General features: G+C 32.6%; 1 protein-coding gene across 1 annotated transcript; it reads right to left on the bottom strand.

Moving 5' to 3' along the window:
• Positions 1 to 1,973: 1,973 nt before the first annotated feature.
• LOC112790133 (uncharacterized) lies at positions 1,974 to 17,873 on the bottom strand. Its single transcript, XM_025832379.3, has 17 exons — positions 17,688 to 17,873; positions 17,530 to 17,593; positions 16,883 to 16,991; positions 16,111 to 16,173; positions 14,416 to 14,519; positions 13,114 to 13,180; positions 12,163 to 12,234; positions 10,880 to 11,041; positions 10,087 to 10,160; positions 9,886 to 9,983; positions 8,430 to 8,537; positions 7,256 to 7,362; positions 4,984 to 5,118; positions 3,864 to 3,911; positions 3,290 to 3,404; positions 3,053 to 3,153; positions 1,974 to 2,295 (listed from the first exon to the last, which is right to left on the bottom strand). Exons 1-17 carry the CDS (start codon positions 17,758 to 17,760, stop codon positions 2,209 to 2,211), a joined length of 1,587 nt encoding a protein of 528 aa, XP_025688164.1. The 5' UTR covers positions 17,761 to 17,873; the 3' UTR covers positions 1,974 to 2,208.
• Between the last annotated feature and the right edge of the window lie 7,501 nt (positions 17,874 to 25,374).

Raw genomic sequence — 25,374 nt, forward strand, 5'->3', positions numbered from 1 at the left:
ATTTTAACGATGAAGTAATGTCATTTTTATTTATTATTTCAACAACCATGTCATATAAATACTATGTCTTATCATCAATTATATTTTATTTTATATAATCGATTTATTTATAAAAAGATATTTTTTTATTTTTTTGCATTCTATTTATATGTTTGTACATATTAATGTTATTTTCATTCTTTAGATGTTTGGGACATAAATTGATAGTTTTTAATCTTTACTTAAAATATTTTTTTAATTTCCTACCATTCTTTACAGTAATGTGTTTTGCATTCATTAACCTTTGGAATTCTAATTTTCTACCTCTTACGTTTTTTTTGTAAATAATTAAAAAAAATGAATGAATGAGAATGAAAAACATATAAAAATATTATATTAAATTTAAGAAATTTTTTACAATTAATATAAGAGATTAAGAAATAAAGAGTACTAAGAGTCTTAATATGTATAAATTGTAAAATTTGAATATTTATAACTGAAATTTTTTATAATTATCATTATTATGATATTTTAATGTATATTTATTATATTTAATTAGTACTTGATGTTTCAATTGAATAATAATAAATAAAAAAATTTTGTTTTAATTTTTTAAAAATATTTTACTAAATAGTGATTAGATAGTGATTAGTTAATTTTAATCTTTTGCTAAATCATTAGAATTGCTGATGTGACATCATTAACAAAAAAAATATGGCTTAAATTCATTGTGAAAAAAGTTGGTATCAACTTTTATATATTATAAATAGTTTATCCCTCTTAAAGTTTAGAAATCCTTTATTAACCAAAGACCTCAGATGTTATTCCTATCAAAGTAATACTTTAAAATGTTTCTCAGGAGAACTTAAAACTAGTTTAACTCTTTCACACTAACATATATATCTACTGGATACAAGTTCGAAGGCTTGAGTTCTTATTTTAGATTAAAAAATTCCAAGTATGATTTAACCCCTTTCTTAAGCATCTCTTACAACTTCACTATTAACCAAGGTTTTGAGAAACAAACAAGTCATTCAACCACTTCATCTACTATTTTACCAGTTTAGAAGATCAATTGTGGTTGAAACAAAATAATTTAATTATAATAAAATAATATATCAAATTCTACAAAAAAATTATAGGAAGACCGATATAATAATCGGTTTTGGTAGTTACTAAAACCTTAGTTGCTAAATTAGAAAATAACAACCGACTTTAGTCACTAACCGTTAACCATTGATTTTAGCGATCAATTTTCAACCAAAAATACCAAACTTATACACAACAATATCAATTGTGAAATTGGTCCCTAAGACGACCAACTTTTTGGTTTGGTCGCCAATTAGTCACTAAATGACAACGAACTTTTTAATAGCTAAATCAATCACTGACGAAATCGGTCACAAAATAGCGACAACACTTTGGTCACTAAATCAGGTGCTATATTTTTTATAGTTAAATTAGTCGCTAATATCTTACTTTAAAATCTAAAAATCAATCGCTAAATCTGATAAGGAAAAAAATGAGAAAGAAAAAAAAATGAGGAACAAAAACACATCCGATTAACATTCATAGTTTTGTATCAAAAATACTTTGAATATAAAGTTATTAAATTTTATTTACTATTAGTTAGAGAGGATTAAATTATTTATCTCATAGCATTTAATTATAAAAATATTAAATATTTAGTTATTTGAAAGTAATTATATGGTATAGTTTTTATTCAAATATAATTTTTTTTTAAAAAGTCTGTATATTTATAATACCAAATACTTTAATTGCTTCTGATTCAATAAAAATATTAAAATAAATAATTATCTATTATTACTTCTACTTTAAGTTTCTTTTTTTTTTCGACTACAGAGCCAAATAAGCACATAAACTTGCAACATAAAAAAAAAAAAAAAGTTCAAAGACAAAATATGATTTTATAGTGATCGTTTTGGACAGTAACATTCTTTGAACCAAAGAGCACATAATTTTTGGAGTGTAGGTCGGCAACATGATCAGTTAAAAATATTAGAAACCGTTTCAAGCGCAAATTGTTGATGAAAAAAATCTACTGATAAAATAGTTAGACATTTCTAACATACTACTGGGCACAGGCGAAGATATACAGTCTACTCCAGAAATTAAGCAATAGCCAACATACTCTACGTTCCAACACTAAACAAAAAAGTTCTGTTCTATAAAACTATGGTATAAAACTAAAATCTCCATGATGTAAATCTAAAATCTCTCAGCCGTCATCACTACAGGCTGAGCTTCGACCTGCTTCTTAATCAGATAAGGACCCTTTTCCACAGCTTCCTGCAACTGCATGCCAAAACTACCCAATATCACTTCAAAAGTCGAGACAAATTGATGGAAACAAGTGTGATAATGTTTTTCTTTATTTCTTCTTGGCAGGGAAAAATAATTCATAATTCTGTTCCGTGACTGTTCAGATACATTAATCCAATCAGTGACGGCTTGTAATAAATTACTGGGGAGCCAAATAGTTTATTTAAATTAAGTATACATATTTGAATTTTTGAAACAAAAAATGCATTAGTTTTTCTCTAGAAAAGTGGATCAATATTTTGATTTCTCTCATTATTAGAAATTATTCACAATTATAGAATTATCAAAACCACTAAATATGTAAAAAAATATCGGGATATCTCCAAATTGGGCCTTGATAATTTATGTGTTGAACAAATAAGTGGTCGCTAATCTTTTAAAATATTAGACAAACTAATTCCTCATAAAATAAAAGGACAAATTAATCCCTAATATTTTATTATTTAGTAAGTGTAAAAGTAGGATACAAAAATTAAATCAATAAATTCTAAATATTTCAAATGATATTTTGTATTATGTTTTTATCTTCTAAATCAATACTCTCAACTCTTAACTCCAAATATAAAATCAACTTTTCAAAAATGGGGGCCAAAATAGAAAAATGAGGGGAGACAGTGTAAATGGAAACATTGGAAACAAAAACCTGAAGTTTGGGGTTGGCCATGGCACTCCTTGGTGCTAAAGAGGCAACCTAGGGAGTACAATGGTAGTGAAAGTTTTTGTATCTTACCTTTGTAGCTATACCAGCAAAAGCAGAATCACTGGAAACTCTGCTAGACATCATCAATGATTTGTGTATTGCCTTACAACAGTTATATCTGGCTTCCATGCCTACAATGTAATTTGCATTGAAAAAATATATAGTCAAGAAAATCAATGTGGCACGTAGACTGACAAATGGTTTGAGGCAACAGTCGCCAAAATAATAATAATAATAATAATAATAATAATAATAATAATAATTGACCTATTTTTTTTGTTTCGGTACTTGGATCGGTCACTATATTTATGATCTCTTGTTTCGAGCATATCTCCATTAAGCACCATGATCGGGCAACTAATCCACTAATCATTCTATAGGCCTGAAAATATGTTAGACATAATGCCACATATATGTTAAGGACAATCATGTACTACCTAGTGCAACAGTGCTTATAAACAAGTTTGAACAAACTTGAAAAACAAAACTAGATTGTGGCTGAAACTGTTTCTTCACAGTCCACCCGATGATTCAATATTATACAAGAGATGGCATTGATGCAAATGTATGCACTCTAATCAAATCACAATATTTTAAAGCAAGGTGGAACTTCTAAAGTTCCCATAATATAAGGAAATTATGGATAAAAGATCAAAGCTCTATTTGAATTTAACAGTGCTAAGGCACTCCCATCCTAAAAAATAACTAAATCCAAAGAGTTGAGGGAATGCAAGTACACAAGGAGGCCATATAAGAGAAATATCATGTGATAGCTAAAATGAAATTATTCAAGAATTATTCATAGAAGATTGTAATGCAGACATTTATATCGAAGTCTCACCGCTAAGCGTATTTCCGAATCCTGATGCAAAACAGACAGAAATAGACCCTGCAAATTACATGAACAAAGATAGATTTAGTTTCAGAACATACGGGTGAAAAGCCGCCAAGCAAGACAACCAAATGAACATTCGTTCCCTTGAGGAAATTTCCTTCCAAGATTCTAACCCAAATTTTGAAAAAGTATGTGCTAAATGCAATCAAAGGCTAACAGATAATCTTTGTTTTGTTAAAAAGTTTCAAAATTCATGAAAGTGAAGGTAACCCTCTAACATTGAGAGGAAGAATTCATATTCATTTAGCAGTCACTTAAGCTAAGTTTCCATTACCAGATTTCCTCAGTAACATATGATGATGATGTACCTTTCACTACAAGGTTAATATTAGGGTAAAGTACTGTTTTGGTTCTCAAAATTCTTGTCTAAAATCAATATTGTCCCTAACCAAAACCTGAATATTGATATTTCCAACGGTTCCCCCGAGTGACCAGTGTTGTTTTGAATCACGGAAAGACAATCAAATGTAGGGAGGAAGGATGTCCACCATAAAACACAACCACCAAATAAGCCTTATCTTCCACCCTAAAAACATCAAATTTTCCGTATTTTCTTCCACTTACTCTGCCCTCTAGTCAAGTTCAACCCTCATTACATAAACCTTGTTCCTTCTATGGGAATGGAGGTGCAACAAGGAAGAACCCTAAAACTCGATGGATGGGAAGAGATCAATGCACATTAAATAAATACAATAAAAAAGGGGGAAATAATCATTTTATTTAACTTTAATTTTCTTTTAAATTTAAATTTGAACGCAAGGAAGGATGTTACTATAATGGAAGTAAATATATTAAAAGAGCGAGATTTATTAAAAATCTAAAGGAGTTTAAAAGTAATATTCATGGAATTGGAGGAAGATTGGTGTAATTTCCCTAATATAAAAAACAAAGGATATACCACTGACCAATGTGACAAAGATAGAGCAAGATAAGCTTTTAATACATGGCAAGCCCCATTATTTTAAGGAGAAACCAATCATTACAAGCCGAATCAAAAGATAATAAACCACCGAAGGAAAACATGAAAAATAAAATAATAAATAATAACAATAAAAGAATAGATCACCGATGGAGTCAGCTTTGAGCTCTTGGATGCAGCCTCATAGACCATGCGTCGTAGGTTTTCTTCAGCTTCAGCATTGAGTATAATGTTCTCAGACCGTGTCTCTCCAGATATGTTTCCTAGAGCATGCAATGCAGCCTGTGAATGCCATTTTAAATTCAACCATATAAGTTATAGATGGTATATTACCATAAAATATTCCAAGTAAAATGAAATTCCAACTTTGTTTCTGAAATCTAGAACAAACTTGTAAATGATGCATTCTCATTGGATGTGTACCTTCTGTACTGTTAGAATCTTATGTTAATCAGGATGATAACTAAGAGCTAGAATCATATATTTAGAGTAACAAATATTGTCCATATCTTTCTAAGTGTAATACCCAATGTCCACTTAATCCAGCCTCGGCTTAGTAGTCAACACAAATTCTCATGGCTTCCAATATGACAAGGTATCTAGAGCCTAAAGACAGCCTCTGCTTCACAGTTGACACAGATTCTCATGTCTTACAATATCTCAACATGGTATCTAGAGCCTAAAAACAGGCAAAAATTAATCATGCTGTCAGGAGGACACCATGCCTTCCCATGCATGATATCTTTTATCTCACAATGTTCCTGCGGCATGCTACCTGGACAGACTTTCTCTTCATGGATTTCCATAAAAAGCTGTCAATGTTTGCTCAAACAAGGTTCAGCCAAGCGGAAGAGAAAACAATTGATGTTCCTTCTAGCAGACAACCAATTGCTATTTCTGCAACAGAATCAATCACCTATTACCACTAGTACTCACTCAGTATCTACAGCTTGCATCTCTCAATCTAGTAATAATTTAATCTCATGGGTAATTGATTCAGGTGCCTCAGACCATATTGCTAGTAGCAAATCCTCTTTTACCCTCTTTCATCACTTTCCTAAGTTCATTACTTTAGCATATGGCTCATAAATTATCACCACAAGAATCAATCATGTCTCACCTATTGAATCTGTGTCTTTAAAAGCAGTCTTATCTATCCAAAATTGTCCTTTCAATTTACTCTCAATAAGTTTACTCGAGCTCTTAACTGTTTTATCACATTTGATGCCAATTCCTTTTTTCCTACAGGACCGTCATATGGGGCAAATGATCGGTGAAGGAAGAGTTGCAAGGTCTCTACCCATCTCAAGTCAACTCTAGTGGTATGTGTGGTTGTTGAATCTCCTAATCTCTCCATAACTGGTTAGGTCATCCTAGTTTAACAAAGCTTAAGATGATGATCACTACCTATACAAGAGAATATGCCCTTGATATATTAGAAGAAATAGGTTTGTTAAATTACAAGCTTATTGACAGCTCAAGATCCAAATTGGAAATTGTTGTCTGACCAAGGAGAATATTATCCTGGTCCATGGAAATATCGGAGACTTGTAGGGAAGCTGAAATCCCTCAATATTACTAGACTAGGGTATGAAATATTTCATACCCCGTTAGAGTAGTGAGTGCATTTATGCAATCTTCTTGCACTGATTATTGAGATGCGATAATGCAGATTGTGAAGTATATCAAGCAATCCCCTAGTTAAGGACTACTATACATAGGTAAAGGAAATACCCAAGTAATTGGGTACTGTGATGCAAATTGGGCAAGTTCTTCTTTTGATAGTTCTTGGTGGCATGGAGAAGTCAGAAACAAAGTGTTGTTGCCCAATTAAGTGTAGAGGTTAAGTATCACGCCAGGATTTTAGTGGCTTGTGAGTTAATCCGGGTTAAACAGTTACTTTTAGAGTTCAGGACAGTTACACAAATGAAGTTATATTGTGATAGTCAAGCAACACATCACATTGCCTCTAATCTAGTATTCCATGAGAGAACGTAACACGCAGGTTGATTGTCATTTCATAAGACAGAAGTTGAAGAGAATGTTGATATTATGTCAAGTGATGCATCAATTAGGGATAATTAGTTCCTCCTTTATTAGATATTGTAATTATGAATAATGATTAATTAATGTATATAAAACCTACAAGCTGAGGAGTCTAAACCTCAAGCTTTCATGATAATTCCTGTATAACATTAGCCACTATCATTTCAAATTCAAGACAACTCATACAATTAGAAAATAATTAATAAAGTATGACCTTAGATCACTTCATGAATAACCAGACTGATTCCATATATCATTAAGACACTCTAAGATGTTAACAATATATTCTTATACAATACACTCAGGACATCTAGAGCATCCGTCAGTCTTAAGAACTCCAAGGGAAGAAATAAAAATAATCTAGTTGACTAACCAGTTGTCTACCATGCCCTTGTGGTCCTTGTCGATCAAAAGCAGCACAAGTAACATGTCTAGCTGGAGGTTGTGAACCCGAGAGTAGTAGTCTAGCTCCTTCAAAAGCTAAGATCACAATAGCCATAAATAAAATCTTAAATAATTAATAGAGATTCTTAATAAAACAAATTTCTGCAATGAACTATTAAAATCATGGATGACTTTGAACTTTGAACACATGCTTTGAAAAGGTTCCTAGTCTTACTACTAATGCCCAGAAAACAATGGCAAATCTGCATAAATAGGCCCAGTTGGTGGGGGCCAACAGAAGATCAACATTTGCACAATTCATACTGTAGAACTAATAAATAATATAATTAGGATCTCACATGATGTATTTGGGAAAATATATGTATGAGAATAGGATCGTAATGCCACAGAATTGTGTATTATTCTTGAATATGAACTAGCATGGGTTGGGGATATCTGGGAGTTCCCTTGCTCTCCCCACTGTTGATGACCATTTTCTCTACTACACCAAATATATTTCTAAATCTCTGTTTGGGAACCACTCAAGGAAGGCATGACATGGAAAAGTCACTTTTAATATTGTTGCTTTTCTTTTCATAGAAGGAAGATCAATTTTAATAATATGGTTGGAATTCATTTTTTAGGAGGATGTGGTAGGTTTACCAATGGACACTAGGTCCTTTAGTTACCACTAGTTTACAAGAAAATGCTGTGCCCCCACCCCCGTCCCTCCTCCTCCTCCTCCTCAAATGGGTTCTTTTTTTAAGATTACTATTATAGCCTTATTAAAATACAAATTTTCTATTTTCTAACTAAATACCAAACTACAAAACAAGATTAGGAGATTCCTTTCATTCCTCAAACAATGTGGGGCATATATATGTCCCTTCCATTCCTCATCTTTCTTTACCAATATCTATAAAGCTCTCAAACATACCTTAATACTCTCTTTTATATTCTACATTCTAACTAAATACATAACTCCTATCCAAGGCTCACTAACTAGTTTCTCCTATATTTTCCTGCTTTGAGAATCAATTTGAGCGAGAAAAATTGAAGTACCCATCTCTGGAAATTCAACATCATTCTACTGAAATCAGTTTCCTGTAGAAGAGAAATGAAAAAGTTTTTAAAACAGCATGTAAAATGTATGACATACATACTTGATCCTATTTGACCAAATGCTTCAAGTGCAGTTTCGCATTCATCCCTAGCAGATGTTTCCAAGGACTGAAGTTTACCATCAATAGATGAAATAACAGTTTTAGCACCTGAATTCAACGCAAAAACGGTATACAAGTCAGCAAACAGCTCTTAGTGTTACATAACAATGATCAATTTAATAGCCCAATTAATATACTATGGTATAATTGTTGAGTCATGCCACACGGCACACAATATGTAAAGAACATTAACACATCACAAATGAACTCTAACTTGGCTTGCTATGAGAAAAATTGCATTTGCACCAAGGATGTAAGGTTGATCATATCATTGTTCTCTAGTTCTTTCAAGAAAATTGTTAAACTGCAAAAATATGTTAAGTACATAAATATTTAACAAACTAAATCAGCACAACACCAGCACGAGACCAGCTTTCCACTAAATTCCTTTTAACTACGTATAGGCACTTTGTTGGGCTATTGTGTCTGTATATGGGTAAATTGTTGGCACCAACACTCAATGACACTTGTTTAACAAAACTGTCCCTCATGCCTAGTAATGTCTTGACCACATGATAAAAGACTCTGAAGACATTATGATATAACTCAGCTCCATTCTTTTCTTTTTTCCTAAAAAAGGGTAGCCGCCTTAACACAGGATCTGCAGAAGGATCGCACCCAAAGAATGTGATGTAAATAGCCTAACCTAATAAATACATTAGTGGTTGATTCCACGACTTGAACCCATGACCTCGAGGTCATACGGAGACAACTTAACTATTACTCTAAAGCTCTCCTCCAGGTCCATTTTAAAAATAAAACAATAAAAGTTTCAAACAAAGTATTCAAAATTTTAAATGGCCCGTTCGTGGATTTTTCTTTTGAAATGGGATTAGAAAAACTATGTAATAACTATTGATATAAGAAATTATCTAAAATCTTAAATTCTTGATATATTTTGCTAGGGTCATAGAAAGCATTGAAAATTGATATAATTTGATAACAATAAGAACATCGGGCTAATCTATGCCCATGCCTGTGTCACTAGTGTCCTATGTTTGTTTCGGTGCTCCATAGCTTTTCAATAGGTTACAACATATCAAAAGTGATTATTGGTTCCCATCTAAGAGTGAAGTATCAAATTCTACACACCAGGTTATGTGCCAATAAAACAACCCATCAAAGAATAATAATTGGTATACCCAAAATGCAGTATTTTTATCTACAACATGGATATATTTGTCATACAAATCAAAAACCTTTAGGATATATCAAGATCTTTCTGGAGTAATTTTGGCATACTACCATCTAAAAATGTGGTAGATTAAATACAATGCACATATGAACAGATGAAAGAATACTTAATAGTTATTTTTGACAATGAAATCAAATTTTAATATCCTCCAACATATATTGGTTGATAAAGAACACCAGGATTATAGAGTGCAAGACTTACAAGATTCATCTATGAAGGAGTATATAATTTCCTTAGACAAAAGTCTTCCAGTTATCATCATTGCTCGCGATCTTAAAATAGATTCCGCAGAATTGTCACTGCCACCATATCAATGAAAAGAGATTTTCTTAGATGATAAAAACAAACTCTTGCATGATCCAGTACATGTACAAAATTCGGGGAGATACCATAAATATGCACCTAATTATAGAACAAAGTAATTGAAGGATGCTAGTCTTTGACAGAAATTCTGTGCCATGCTCAATCTCTGCTAACTGCATCCATTTCCCAGAAGCAATGAGAATATATAGAAATGCTTATATTTAAATACAAAAAGCACAAAATGACTAATAATTCCTTATATAGAGTTCCTCAGTTTGGTTTCTGCTTCATATATTTGGGATTATCGTTATACTGTGCAATAAATGGTTTTTGTGGGAATAAAAAAAAGGATGCGAGGTTGAAATTGTTAGCGAAGAAACATTGTAAACCTAAAGAACAGAAAAAAATGCTTGCAGCACCAAATTACACAAGAAATAAATGAAATTAATTTGATTTCGAGCATTTAGAGTATGTTCAATTTCTATAATCTAAGTAGAGTATTTTTAATGAAATGAATACTCAGACGTACTGATTAAAAAAGGCAAATAAATAGAAAGTTTAACAACAATTATCAAAGAAATTTTTATTTAACTACTAATGGTTACTAATGTGATGTCTACTAACAAGATTCTATGCTTAGTTTCTTTGTTCTATGTAAAACACTTTTTTTTTTGTAATTGCTACAACACAAAAGGGTAACTACTTAACTAAAATATTGTTTATTCTGTGAATTATAAGGTTTATTTAATAAACTAAATATATAAGTCCAAGGATTACAAGTCTTTAAAGTCGAGCATGCACGCGCGCGCGCGCGCGCACACACACACACACACACAGAGAGAGAGAGAGAGAGAGAGAGAGAGAGAGAGAGAGAGAGAGAGAGAGCACCAACCTCATACAGAAGCTCCAAAACACTTAAAGTTACGAGGGTATCATTTGCATTTTTTATTTCTGCTTCCAACAATTTAAGTAGATTCAAACTGTAAATGGTAGATGCAGCAGACCTAGATACAGAAAATAGTTTCACCACTAAAGCCATTATCCGAACTCGACCCTGAATTGAAATAATAAAAACAAGAAAATTAGGGATTTCAAACAATCAAATGTATAGAGTAACAGATGAAAATTACACTAGAAATTAAGATAAATTCTTGTCTTATAGGCTGCGTTTGTTTACAGGGACAGAACACTGAGACAGGGACTCTGAGACACAAAATCGTGTTTGGCAGAGGAGACATGGACAGAGACAATGTGTCCAGAGACACTGAATTAGTGTATTTTGTGTCCATCCTGACAGGAAGGACACGGAAACACTAACAAGGGACACAACTTATTTTCTATTTTTTCTTTCATTATTCTTGTTAATTTTTCATAATTATATTTTTTATTGTTATATTTTTCATCTCAAATTTTTTGAATGAAAAAAAATGAGAATAAATTGAATTTTCATAATTTGTTCTAGTTTATTACCAAACAGAATACAAGAACACAAAATTTTGTGTCTCTATCCATCAGTGTCTTGTCCTGTCCTGTTCTCAGTGTCTTGTCCTGTCATGTTCTTAGAAACAAACGTAGCCTAAGGCCCTGCTTTGTGGGAACTTCCCCTCTCAGACATGTTAAGAGAATGGAAAACTATGCTTTATAGATAAATATGTTGTTTGTTTTGCTTTTGTATAGGGGAGCCCTTATCCCTAATTTGTATTATCCTTGTTATCTTAATGGAATTAGTTTTTTTAGTAAAAACCCTACTTTATGGCTTGGCTTGTGACAAAAAGATCAAATACGAAAATCTATTTTATGTTATGTTATTCTTGAATAAGGGAATAACTAACTGCTTTACATTCATATAGAAAGTACAAAAAGTACTTTCCTCTTATATTTTATTGAGTCTTCAATGTAACTTCTGCTGATATGTTCTTATATTCTTTGCCAACAGCTTGATAATGTCATTAGATAGATTAGGGTATAGAATATTCCCCTACTGTAAAGGGATCATTAATCCTTAAACCTAGAGAATTGGATTTGTTCTCCTGTATATTATTGCTTTCAAATGTACCAAAGAAAGGACAGAGATATGTCAGAAATTCCTTGCAATGAAATTAAGGGAAAGCCATCCACATATATGTTAAAATCCTCACTGACAAATATAATTCATGCATTAACAGATTGGCATACCAGTGATGAACACCGTGACGATATAGCCCCGAGGTCTGAGTCAACTCCTTTGGCAGATGGAAAAATAATTTCCTACAACAGTATTTCATGTCAAATAGCATTAAAGATTGATATGGTGTAATTTTCATTATAAAAAATAAAAAACTTAAAAAGAGACTGATATGGACAAAAAATGACTTTCCGTATATTTCTATAATTTTATCCCCCAAAAAAAAAAAAGAAAAACAATCTAAGAAAAATCTAAGTTAAACTTTTTTTAATAAGAATATATTTTTGAGAAAAATCAGTTATTAGCTTTTTCAATTATGTAAAAAAATTTCGATTAAGTACCCAAGTGAAGTAAACAAGAAGAATGAGGAAAAAGCAACAGCTAAGTTAGTTAAACAAGAGTGGTGAAATAGCTCCTTTGCCTTTTATTTACAGTAGAAGAATGAAAGAGAAGAGAGTTGAAAATGAAAATAGAGTGGGACCAGCTTAACAAATAGGACAGCTGGAATTTTGCTATAGGAGAGGATTGAGAAAGTATACAAGAGGGCTGAAAGGAATCAGTAGGGAAGAAAAGATTTAGGCTGGGTAGAAACTTTAGGAGAGTGGTAATCTGTCTAATGCTACCTTGTTCTCTACCTTTTAGTATTTTGCTCTTCCATGAATACCCTAGAGACTGGAGAACATCACCCAGATATCTTCCAGCTCCTCTGTTTCTTATCCATTCTCTCTTCTACTCTTTCTTCTATCTCTCTTCCATAATTCTATAGTTTCTTTCTTACACACTGTTATTTTTCTGTTGTTGCCTAATCCTAATATTTGTGGTACCAAAAAATCTACTTTCATCTTTTTTGGGTAGAAGTTAGAGTAGCTTCTCAAGAGTTAAAAATACATAAAAAAAGGTTTCACATTTTTTAACTATAAATGCATCTTAATCTAAGTGTCATAGAAGTACAACTTTCTTACCATGCCTTCAGGAAAACCTGCTAACATTTTCATTGCTTCCATTGCAGCAGCTGCCACTTGCTCATTGCTGCATAAGTATTAAGTCCAAAGGTATGCAAACCACACAAATTGTAATGAGCAAAACAATAATAGCATAGCATCTAACTTTAGCAACAATTTTATAGCATTCATTGCAGCAATTGCCACTAGTTTGGTGCTTCATATAATCATATGTGAGAAGTTATGCAAATTACAGGTTTTATTATGACTATCAATAGCATTATTATATTTAACATGGAGACCAACAACAGAAATTTCATGTGGGATGATGCGTTTCTTGCACTATGATTCTCTTACCGGGATATAAAACTCGTGATATATTGATCCCTAACTTATATCACTGTCTTCGTATAAAAAAATAAAATAACAATGACACCCAAGTTCCGTCAAGGCATGATTCTAATGAGTTACAGTAATCTCATACCTCCCGAATCCCGATTGCCCAAGTGAGTTTTTACCCATTTTTATTAATTTCATTTGTTTCGTGTAATTTCTTTAGTAGGTTCCAACTTGGAATTAAAGAAGTTAGATGAACATATATCTAGAACACCTAGGTATCAACGATACCTTCCTTAGATGCCTGAGTTCGTTGACATGGGTTAAAAACCAGCTTCAACCAAGATCCTCAAAGGCATATGCTTCATATTTCCAACCATTTAAAGGCATCTGAAACACCCTCCAATGAATTTAAAATTCCAAAGCGACATTTTACCCATTTCTGTAAACTAATACACGTGTCCCTACTTTGATTAGTTCCAATTTTTGCAAAAATCATGGAGATTCACCCATAACCCATATCTTGTCCTCTTATACTGGAGTCATTTAGGAATGTTAGTTCCTTTTAATTCCAAAAGAACTTGATTCAGATCAAATGATATAACGATAAAATGAGACTAGGATAAGGAAATCATAAACCAACAACCATAGAGAGAGCATAGAAAAAAGGTCATGAGCTTTCTATCAAATAGATACAAGCCACTGAATCCTATCCAAATTCAAGTCATGTCACAAAAAACTTACAACAAGGATTAAGGAAATATTAATGAATAGCAAGATCTCCTAGTAAGTGGCGATGAATTATAATGTAGTTTCATTTATCCTAATTGACTAAATCACAAAGGCTAACCAAGTCCCTTAACTATTTGCAAGTGACACAGACATAATTTAAGGATTATATGTTATAGGAAAAAAGATGGGAAAAAATGCTCGAGTGAAGTGAGAAAGGTATAAGAGCTGCAACGCTACAATGGTTTCGTTACTTACCCATTGATAAGGCAATCAATCAACAGAGGATATATGTTGAAGTCTGTAATTAAACGAGCAAGAGTCTTGCAATCACTGCCAGGATTCTCTATAAGGCAAGTGACCTGAAAATCATTACCATGTCTATGAAAATTGAAAAATAATAGTGATGCTGAAAAGGTTGTCCAATTACAACAATAATAGTTCCCATATGTAAATATCTAGCCAGTTTTCTTCTCCCAGATGTAAAAATAAATAGTAAGTTAGCCCCATCATTTTTTGTGAAAAAACTTAAGAGTGGAGAAGGAAGTATCACTGAAGTTGAATTGTATAAAAGGAAAACGGGCAAGGGGGTTCCGGGGGTGTCGAAGTGAAGGGGGTGGCGACTAAAATCTATGTAGCTCAGCCCCTATACCCATTTCAAATTCCATTTAAAAACAAATAAAACTTACAGAACCATTTTATAAATATTAAGTGCAAAGTCACAGAAACATGACAAGCACTCTTCAATAAGCAGAAGCACCAAGGGTTAAGACCAAGATGCAAAAAGGATAGGAGGCAGATATGATGTTACGATACAGATAATAGGAATGAAGGACCATAGAATAAATTGTAAACAAAGGATTGGAGATGGAGATGGAGATGGAGATGGATATGTGGAGACTGTAAAAGTTGTATATGTCAGGGCAACCATCCCAAAAGCTTAAGAAATTCAAATTTTGGTTAAATTCCTAATCACTTCTTCAAAAGCTTAAGCAATGAGGTGAAGGTTCAATATAGATTTTTATATCACCAACAGCAATCATCAAGAAATAGGCCAGAAACTTCATGACATGCATCATGAAAGAGAAACCAAGACCCTCGCCGAAGTTGAGAAAATTGATAGAAGGAAATATCAGTATGGGTTTATAACAACTTGCCTACGGAAGGAAATGGAAGGAACCTAGAGCTAATATAGAATAAAATCCAAAATAGACCCTGACAATCACCTCGAAAGACAACGAGGCCCTTAACAAAAAAAAAAAAACCAATCCGGCCCCTGACAATTACCTCGAAAGGACAACGAGGCCCCTGTGCCAAAAAAAATTCAGGTTGTTTTTTTTTTTTTGACACAGGGGCTAATCAGTCCCAAAAAAAAAATATCAGGGGCCGGATCAGGTGTTTTTTTTTTCTTGGGGGCCTCGTTGTCCTTTCGAGGTAATTGTTAGGGGCCGGATGGGGTATTCACTTAACTTGAAAAGAACAGGGACCACTAGAAGATATAGTGTACTTAATCAAAGCGATAATAAAAGTCTAAGGAATCAAACTTTACTCACCACAGATTAAACAACAGATTATTCTGCTCTTTTATTCACAGTTTATACTAGCAAACAAATAAACCCAAACCCAAGAACATGCTGAAATTATGAGAGGGTCTCAAGTGCCTTTCAGTTATGTACATATAGAGATAAACATGAGTAACACATACATAGTTCTGCAAAAGCCCAAAGCCGACATCTCAATCTCATAACAGAATTCAACATTAGCATATTATCAACAGTTTCAAACCACATAAAAATTATTCAATATTGATTTTAAGGCAAAATCAAATTAAACTATATTTACATCACTATCATAAAAAGTTAATTTGGCATGGGTTGGGTTGGGTTGGTGGACAGCCATTGTGCACAATATAGGTATCCAAACTAATTTGGTGAAGAGAGTATATTGACGTACTGTTTTGCAGGCTAAGGATCGGACTGGTTGAGAATCTGCTTGTAGACCAACTTGAACAAATGACTGAACCAAGTACACAACAGCAAAGCAATAAGAGTAACAAATACAATATGAAATACATGAATTTATAATAGTGTAACCGGAAAGACCGTGATAAGTATGCATCAAGACAGAAAATTCATTAGATAACACCAAATATAACTTTTTAAAGCCTCCTAAAGTATGAAAATTTGACCAGCAGCATTGTTTAACCACTTAGATTTCTAGTTCATACAAGTTCAGAATTGTAGATGCACACTTTTACCTGCATCTACGCTTTTCCCAGTCAATGTTTAATAAGAGGTACTTTACACAGAAATGTTTTCTTCTACTAAGTCTAACATCTATTCTATCCTATGATTTTTGTTAATTCATTTTGACGTTTTGTTCTCTCTTATGATTCAAATCTTTGTTGCTTCCACAATGCAGTAGTGTCATATAAAAATTGAAAAACTAAAATATATCAATACAATTATAAACATTGAAACAGTATCATATGGTTTAAAAAATAATAAATAATAGTTGAAACGGGATCAATCAATTGCACTTCATGCCCAAAGTAAAAGAGAGGGGGGGGGGGGGGGGAGGAGAAAAAGACAAATTACCTTTCCCCGATTTTATGCCGTTTTTACATTTAGTGCAAGTGAAAGAAAGACATGATAAAATTACAATTTAAGCAATAATTTGAAACAACTAAAATGCAATGGAACAGCTAAGGCGGTAAGTCACAAACCATATACTGTGGAATCAAAGAAGCACCCAACTTGGTTTTGAACAACCCCTCAAGGCATGCAACTAGAGTATTCTCTAGGCCAGGCACATCATATTGGGTCTGTAACGCACTGCAAAATTAACGGAGAAAATCAAGAGCAAATTTCTATAGAACCTGACTTAATTATCTGTTTTATTTGAAACATTAAACAAACTCCCAATTTTGTTAAAAGGTAAAGTTACTTACCGCTTAAGGCTACATTGTTTTAGCAGGTTATTAAACTCTTTTGTTAACTCATCAACTTGTAAACTTTAGGCAGCATTTGGATATTGTCACAGGGACAAGAACACAGAGCCGTCTCTGTATTTTTGTCTTATAGACAAAATCCATCAGCAGCCATAGGTCCTCAATCTAGTTTACCAGTTGAGCTTTGCCAACTGCGATTCAAGTTTAGGTGAACTCTAGAGTTTGATTATCTTGGATTTAGCAAAATGCAATTCAATACATGTCATAAAGATATTTGACAAAACAAGGAGCGCTCTATTAAACAGACGACAGTGCGCAAAGCTAGAAAAATCTTTGTTACGGTAACAAAACAAGGAGTTCTATTAAAACACAGAAGAGAGTAACAATAAAGAAAAATCGTAAAAAGAAAAAAATACACTAACTTGATTATGAGAGGAAGAGGGAAACGGTTGAGAAAGTCTCTAGCGGAATCATCGCTTTGCACCCCTGAAATCGAAGCATAGTTTCTTGCAAAGTCAAAAACAATGAGAAGAAGAATAATAATGGTGAGTGAAAGATGTATAGGGAAGTGAGCACTGACCAGGGTAGGTAGTAAAATCGTTGGCTGCTTCGACGAGCTGAAATAGATCGTCCATGGAGAATTCGTGGTCCATGTGTGGTGACTGAGACTCACAGTGAAACCGAAAGAGACGAAGAAGTGAGAAGAAGAAAGAGGGAAGACATAAACCTGTGTGCGTGCGTGGCAATTGCCGTTTAACGTGTAATGCCTTCGTACTTGACGTGTAATGCCAACGTTAAAAGGTCCAATTCTACTGATGAAAAAAAAAAAATGGATGGTGTCCAATACTTATTCTCTTAAATATTAAAAAAAATGGAAAGGATCCATTTTTATTCTTTAATGAGAGTGAATTTTGTCAAGTGGAGATTTTTTTAAATAAATATTTTAATAATAAAAATAGATAATATATAAAATTTTTATCGATTTTCATAAATTTATTTATTTTGTGTATAAACGAAATAAGTATAATCGTATCTCGTTTATATTATAAATAAAATAAGGCATAAATTCACATACATGTATTACATTTGTACACGTATTACGTAAGAAAGAGTGGGATTTACGTATTTCGTTTACAGTGTAAATAAGATACAACTATACTTATTTCGTTTACACTATAAACAAGATACGTGATGAGTTAACACATTAACAGTGTAAACGATATATAATACGACAAAAATCAATCAACTATAAAAGGATCTTCCAATCGTTGGTATTTTTTCACAAAACTCTCAATTCTTCTTCTCTTATGCTTTTCTTCAAAAAACTTAGTAAAAATATCGAGTGGTAGTGGTTTCCTTGTAGTGATGGTGTATCCCAATTATCAGATGAGAAATAGTGACATCAGAGTTATATTTGATTGTGAGAATCATGCGCTGCTGTGAACTCGGAGGGCAAATTAGTTATCTGAGTTAAAGAGTCTAATATTGACGCACGTCGGTGATGGGGAGAGAAAGGAGATTGGAAGAGTTGGGTATAAGATGCTAGCACCGATAGAGAATGGTGTTGTCTGTTCTGGCTCGATGGTGATGAGAATGTCCGCCTAATGTTTGACGTGCACGGGAGAATCATGGTTAAGGTTCGTGATATTGATAGCGGTGGTTCTGGCAGCTCGAACTTTGTACAGGATGACCCGTCTCTTGCACCACGACTTTTGCACTGTGCTAGTCCAGTAGTAGACATGGACGTTGACGATGAGGAGTCCGACGAAGAGCACGTTGCCAATAGCCACGAAAGTGGGTCCTCTAAGGATGATGACGAGGATGAGTTCAAACCAGAAACTCCCGTTGATGGATCAATTCGATACCTTTTGCCTACTCCGCAACCAATTCCAGAGTTATCAATTATACCAAGCTACTACCATACTTTGGATTTCGACGCGATGCATGAGGTAACTCTGTTTCCAATATGGGGGTGGATGATTACAACACCGATGGTGGTGTGGAGTTTAGGGTTGGTCACAGATTCAGAAGCAGAGTGGTAGTACTGCAAGGCGTGAAGAATTACAGCATTTGGAGAAGTGTTGAGTATCGAGTTGTAGAATCGGATCGATTAAAGTACCACGTGCGTGGCCGGCGATTTACTGATGGTTGTCCTTGGAGTCTCTGTGTCGCCCTGCGACAGAATCTCGGATATTAGTAAGTAACTGCAGTATTTTAGTACATTATCTTCTTCGCCATTTTTTTGTTAGATTTTAATTCGATTATATTTCAGATCGTTAGTGAGGTGCGTAAATTCGGCATACCACACACAAGTTTAGCCCCCACACTACAACAATTCCTGCATAAAACCACCGCTAAATGAATAATTGCAGCGCATATCGTGGTGGTTAAGAGTGGGGCTACAATCAGCCTTAGATTTAGCGGCAGTTTTCCTAGAACTGTCACGATATGTAACTTGGGTTGAATTATTATTTTATATTTTGCGGCGATTTTCTTTCAACTTGGGCAAAAAGGAGAATATTCGAAATTATCCCCTTAGGTGCTAAACACCAAGCTGGCGTTTAGCGCCAGCAACGTTGAAAGATCAGGAGCATTTCTGCCTCTTTGGGCGCTAAACGCCAGTCCTGGCATTTAGCGCAACTCAATCCGGACCAACCTCTTCAAAGGAGCATCTTTAGTGGATTTAGATCTTAGTTATTATCTTATCTTTTATTTTTGTAATTTTTATTTACAAACAAAATCTTTTAGGTTTAGGATTTATTATTTTATTTTAATTTCAAATCAAATTAGGTTAGATATAAAAGGGAAATATTCACCCTTTAAGGGGGAACTTCTCACTTCTGCACGTTTCACTTTTCTGAACCCTAGTTTTTTCTGTAAGTCATGAGCAACTAAACCTCCTCGGTTAAGGTTAAGAGCTCTGTTTATTTCTATGGATTAAGACTATTATTGTTTTTCTATTTTAATTAATGTATTAATTCAATTTCAAGGATTGCTTTCATTCGTCATCTTATGAATCTGGATAGAACGACAGTATAACCCCTTATTCTACATGTGTTCTTGTGATTCTCGACAAAGTTATCTCGCTTGAACAACAGCTTGAAAGTAAATTCCTCCTAAATTGCTAATTACTTGAACTAATCTGTATACATGACATATAATCCGTTTAGCTTTGGGTAACTAGGGCTTCTGTGGCCATAAACTAGAATTGCTCTTAACCCTCTAATCTAGATTAAGTGATCAAGACATTGGCGGTTGATTTGGGTTAGAGGAGACTAAATCTCTAAGACATTAGGGTTTAGTCAATTACAGTTTGCTGTGAAACGAATCTTGCATGATTAAAATAGTTGGTAAGAAAACTTAATCCGGATGAATAAACGACTCTAAAACCTTAACTGTTTTCTCTCATATATTTCACACCACTTTTATTGTTTGCTTTCTTACTTTCTAAAGTAATGTTTAATGCTTTTGAAACCCAAAACACAACTTTCTGCTTGCCTGACTAAGTGAATCATTTGACCATTGTTGCTCAATCCATCAATTCTCGTGGGATCGATCCTCACTCACCTGAGGTATTACTTGGTACGACCCAGTGTACTTGCCGATTAGTTTGTGGGTATTCAAAAACCCGCATCAAATTTTTGGTACCGTTGCTGGGGATTGACTGTGATTGACAACTATTAGTTATCTAATTGCTTAGATTAGGTATTTTTAGCTTTTGATTTACTTTATTTTATTTTATTTTACTCTTTGATTTTTGAAAATTGGATCTAATTTTATCTTAAAAACTTTTTCTCAATTTTTGCAATTAAGTTTGGTGTTTTCAATTTTTAGTCTTATTTTATCACCATCTTTTTTAGGATAATTTACATAAATAAATAAAATAAAGATCAATATTACACAAATATCTTAAGAAAAAATAACTTATATACATGTTCGTTTTTCACACTAATTCTATGTAAACTGAAGCTACTAAACTCAATTTACGCAAACTCTATGTAAATCAAAGTGAATATATTCGATTTACTAGCGGAGGAACATTGGTGAAATAATTCGAAACAAGTTGTTTTGATTTACTAAAATTGTTTCACCCTAAGTAAATCGAGTCCAATTGATTCGATTTACCCATACAATGAGCCAATACCATAAATCGAATTCTATTAATTCAATCGATTTAGCTATGTGTATAAACTATATAAATATGAGCAGAACATTAAATCTTCATCAAAGTGGCACTCACAATGACTAGTGAAGATAGTTTTTTAGTTCTTATGCACTACAAATGGACGATTAAAAAAATGCAAGAGGGAATAAAATTTACTCATAAGGATCCGTTAAGTGTATTTATCAAACATTCTACGAGTGTTGTTAACTTTTAGAATACTATAATCCGAAAATTGGGACTGCATGGCATGAAACGGTGGAGAAGTTATTTTATAGAATTTCAGTTTCTGTTGTCCGAGATGGTGTGAAGTACGACTCCTTTGTAATAGACAATAACGAAGATTTGTAAATTTTGTTTCATTGTCATCGTTAATTTTTCGAGGTGAGAACTCATGAGCTATTGGCCAAGTTTCGAGATGTGGTATGTAGTTGGAGGATCAAATTGAAATCCTCAATCTGTAGCAACATCAAGAACATCTAGTTCAATACTTATTTGTACCTTTTTATTTGTGTCTGTAATTGCATCTGAGGCAATTTTGGTGGTATCTCCGTCCTTCGCAACTGATCTAAACTACGATGGCAATGGAGAAATAGGTGATAATCAATCTTTCGGTCAGTTTTCTATTGTGATGGCAAATACTCCTTTTATGATCCCGATTTCAGGGAAGGGTCGAGATCCAGATGCTGCGGAAGATGTACTACAGGATAAAGATGATGTAGAACCCGTCATGAGTGATAAGGATAACGATGATGATCTAGGGAGGAGTATTCTAGTTAGGGTGGTAGAGCATCGAGTTCCGAAACTCAGCAATACCTCCCCCCCCCCCCGACACACTTTTCGACTTTAGACTTAGAGGCCATGACATAACAAAGGTTCCCGGATGTAGAAACTGGATTTGGGCAATATAGGCAACTCTATTGATACTACCAGCAATATGGACAACTCCGTTCAAGTGGTAAATACGATTCGGGTCGTCCTCTATATCTGGAGTTTTCAAGATTTTCTAAGATAATTATCTTTATATGTGGGGTGTGAGTGAATTGTAGCTGTAATTTGTATCTATCAAATTCGAATTCTTATATAGAGCTTGCCAATAGTAATTCGAATAAGGCAGATTCAATTTACCTTGGGTGCGCACTCTGTAAATCAAATTTGTTGGATTCGATTTACCATGTGCATCAAATCCACTAAATCGAAACCACTTCGTTCGATTTACCTTGGGTTACTTCCTACTATAATTCGAGCTCTCTTGTTTCGATTTACCATGGGCTACATCTCACCAATGCTCCTCCTCTAATAAATCGAATCTATGCACTTCGATTTACTACTTCGATAGCTAAGTCAAATCCAATTGATTCGATTTACATAGAGTTTGCGTAAATCGAGTTTAATAGCTTCGAGTTACATAGAGTTAGTGTGAAAATCAGACATGCATATAAGCTATTTCATTTTAAGACATTGGTGTAATATTAATCACCATTTTATTTGTTTATGTGAATTACCCTCTTTTTCATAAATTCGTTTACCTATTCTAAATAGAGTGTTATATATTAGCACATATTCTTTTCTCAAAATCTTTTCTTTTTTTTACAATATATCTAGCAATTATTATTAATTCTAAGATGCTATAATTATTTGAAAAAAAAATTATTTGAACAACAAAGATAATTTATATATGAAATTATTGCTTCTATTTGTGACGAATTCAAATTCTATATTTATTTATGGCCAAAAGTTTAATTATGCTAATTAAAATACCAAAAGAATCAATAATTTTTTTTAAAGTATAATCGTTGAGAAATAGAAAATGATATCCCTACCAATTAGTAATAATTATGGTTGGATGATCCAAAATATCATACATCTACATTACAGAGGCTCAACCTATAAAAAATCCAGAATGTACATCAATCATAACCTTCAACATTATTGTTGTAATCGTCGAGGTCATCATCATCAATGCCATTATTACATCCATTGTAGTTGGTTAAGTGAACAAGCAATTTGTGTTGGTAATCTATTAAATAAGGGATGGAGCCATAGAAAATATTATGGTAGAAGGTAATAAATGATATTAATAGTAAAGTGTGAAAAGGAAAGAAAAAAAATAAGAAAGAGAAAAAAAGAGTTGAATTTTGTTGTGTGAAATTTAAAATTAATTTTTAATCTTTACTGTTGATTTGTTTTAATAATTTTTAATGGTTTAAATGATACAATTGACAATGCCAATTTTTTATATCTATATCTAATCATATACTATAACATTAAAAGAGAGTTTACAGACGAGTGTAATTCCTATATATCTTTCACCACATTGTATGAGAGCAAAGTTGCTTAAAGTGTATTATTCAAGTAATATAGTTCATTCGTAGTTTCTAATCTAACATTGTAATTCTTCATCCGATTAGCCATATCTTTTTTGTTTATGTTTTTTTATAATTTTATAATCACTCTTTCTTATAACTTCAGTTACTTATACATAGATTTACGAGAAATTTATTAATCATTACATATGGAATTCCATCTAGTCATTTTTTCTTTAGTCTCCAATACTCCATCGTAACCAATTCTTGATTCTAACAGATACATAATTATAATTAATTATCCATTTTTCTATTCAATTTTTTCCTAAACATATCCCTTTTCAATCTCGAAAGGCTCGATCTTACTATGTCTCATGCAATTTTACTTTACCTCATTGATTGATTTCTGCTACAAAGGTTGTTTCTTCACTTTTCAGTTTAAATCTATTATATATATTAACTACAAAGATTTTAAAGATCATCCTTCTTTTATATATATGTCATCATTTTATTTTGTTCTTGCTCCAAGACACAATAAATTTTGTTGTGTTAAAGTCTTAAATATTGCTTCTCATTTCTTTTATCATACAACATATACCAACTACTTCGAAGCATCATCCTTCTACCTATAGATACAGTTGTATATTAGTAACAATAATATATATATATATATATATATATATATATATATATATATATATATATATATATATATATATAACCTTAATGGCCTTAAATGCAAGTTAAATTAATTACATCTCATGAATTAAAAATATTTATGCCCAATAGAACATGTATAAGTTGATCACTTGATATCATTTGTGTGTGTATATATATAAATATACTTAGCATAATATATATACTACAAATGAAGACATATTGTGAAACAACCCGTAAAAAATGAAAATTAAATTTCTTTTGAACATAACAACATATCTTAATTATTGGACGATAATTTCATTGCTATTGCTATCGCTAATAATTTTCTATCTATTAGGTTGAATAAATGTTATTTTCAACTTCAAGAGAAAAACAATTCATTCTCTCTAACTAGCTGTAATCTACTAATCTTTATTTATGATAAATAAAACTTTTTTAGTACAAATTTAGTTCTATTTGAACATCGAACATTGAACATTTAAATAATTTGAACAATTTAATTCTTTGCATGCATGCTTTGAGTGTATGAAGTTGATAATGTGTGGGTTAACTATTTTATGGTTTATTCATAATTATTACTCATTTGATTAGCTGCCCATACTTGTATGAATAGACAAGCACATATAATGGGTCTCAAAATTAGATTTGATATATATTCTGATTAACGCTAATATTTACAGTTTTTAAATTTGGTCTCGCGTCTGAAACATTCAACTGATTAGCATTCATAAATATTATGCCTCTAATTTTGCGAAGGAATTAACCAGAACACAGGATAGCTTTCATAAGTGTATGATTATTGTGTTTTTTGTTTGTGTTTGGATTTTGTTTAAAAGAAATGGAATTTTCGTTATTTTGATTTTTGTTATGTACACATTTAGCTTTTTAATATATTAAATGATGTTTTTGCTTCGTGATTTGTAAAGACCAAATTTTAGAGGTGAATACTGAACTGAATATTAACATGAATTATTCATTGTCCTTGATTTTGATTTTTCTTTTTTTTTTTATATGTACATGAATTTCATAAAAAAAAGTTCCTCTGGTCAACAAAAATATGCTTCGTTCGCCAGTAAAGTTGCCTATATATTATATGAAATTATCATAAATTATCATCACATGTGGTATGTATTGTATTT

Source organism: Arachis hypogaea, chromosome 3 (genome assembly GCF_003086295.3).
Source record: "Arachis hypogaea cultivar Tifrunner chromosome 3, arahy.Tifrunner.gnm2.J5K5, whole genome shotgun sequence".
Classification (NCBI taxonomy): Eukaryota; Viridiplantae; Streptophyta; class Magnoliopsida; order Fabales; family Fabaceae; genus Arachis; species Arachis hypogaea.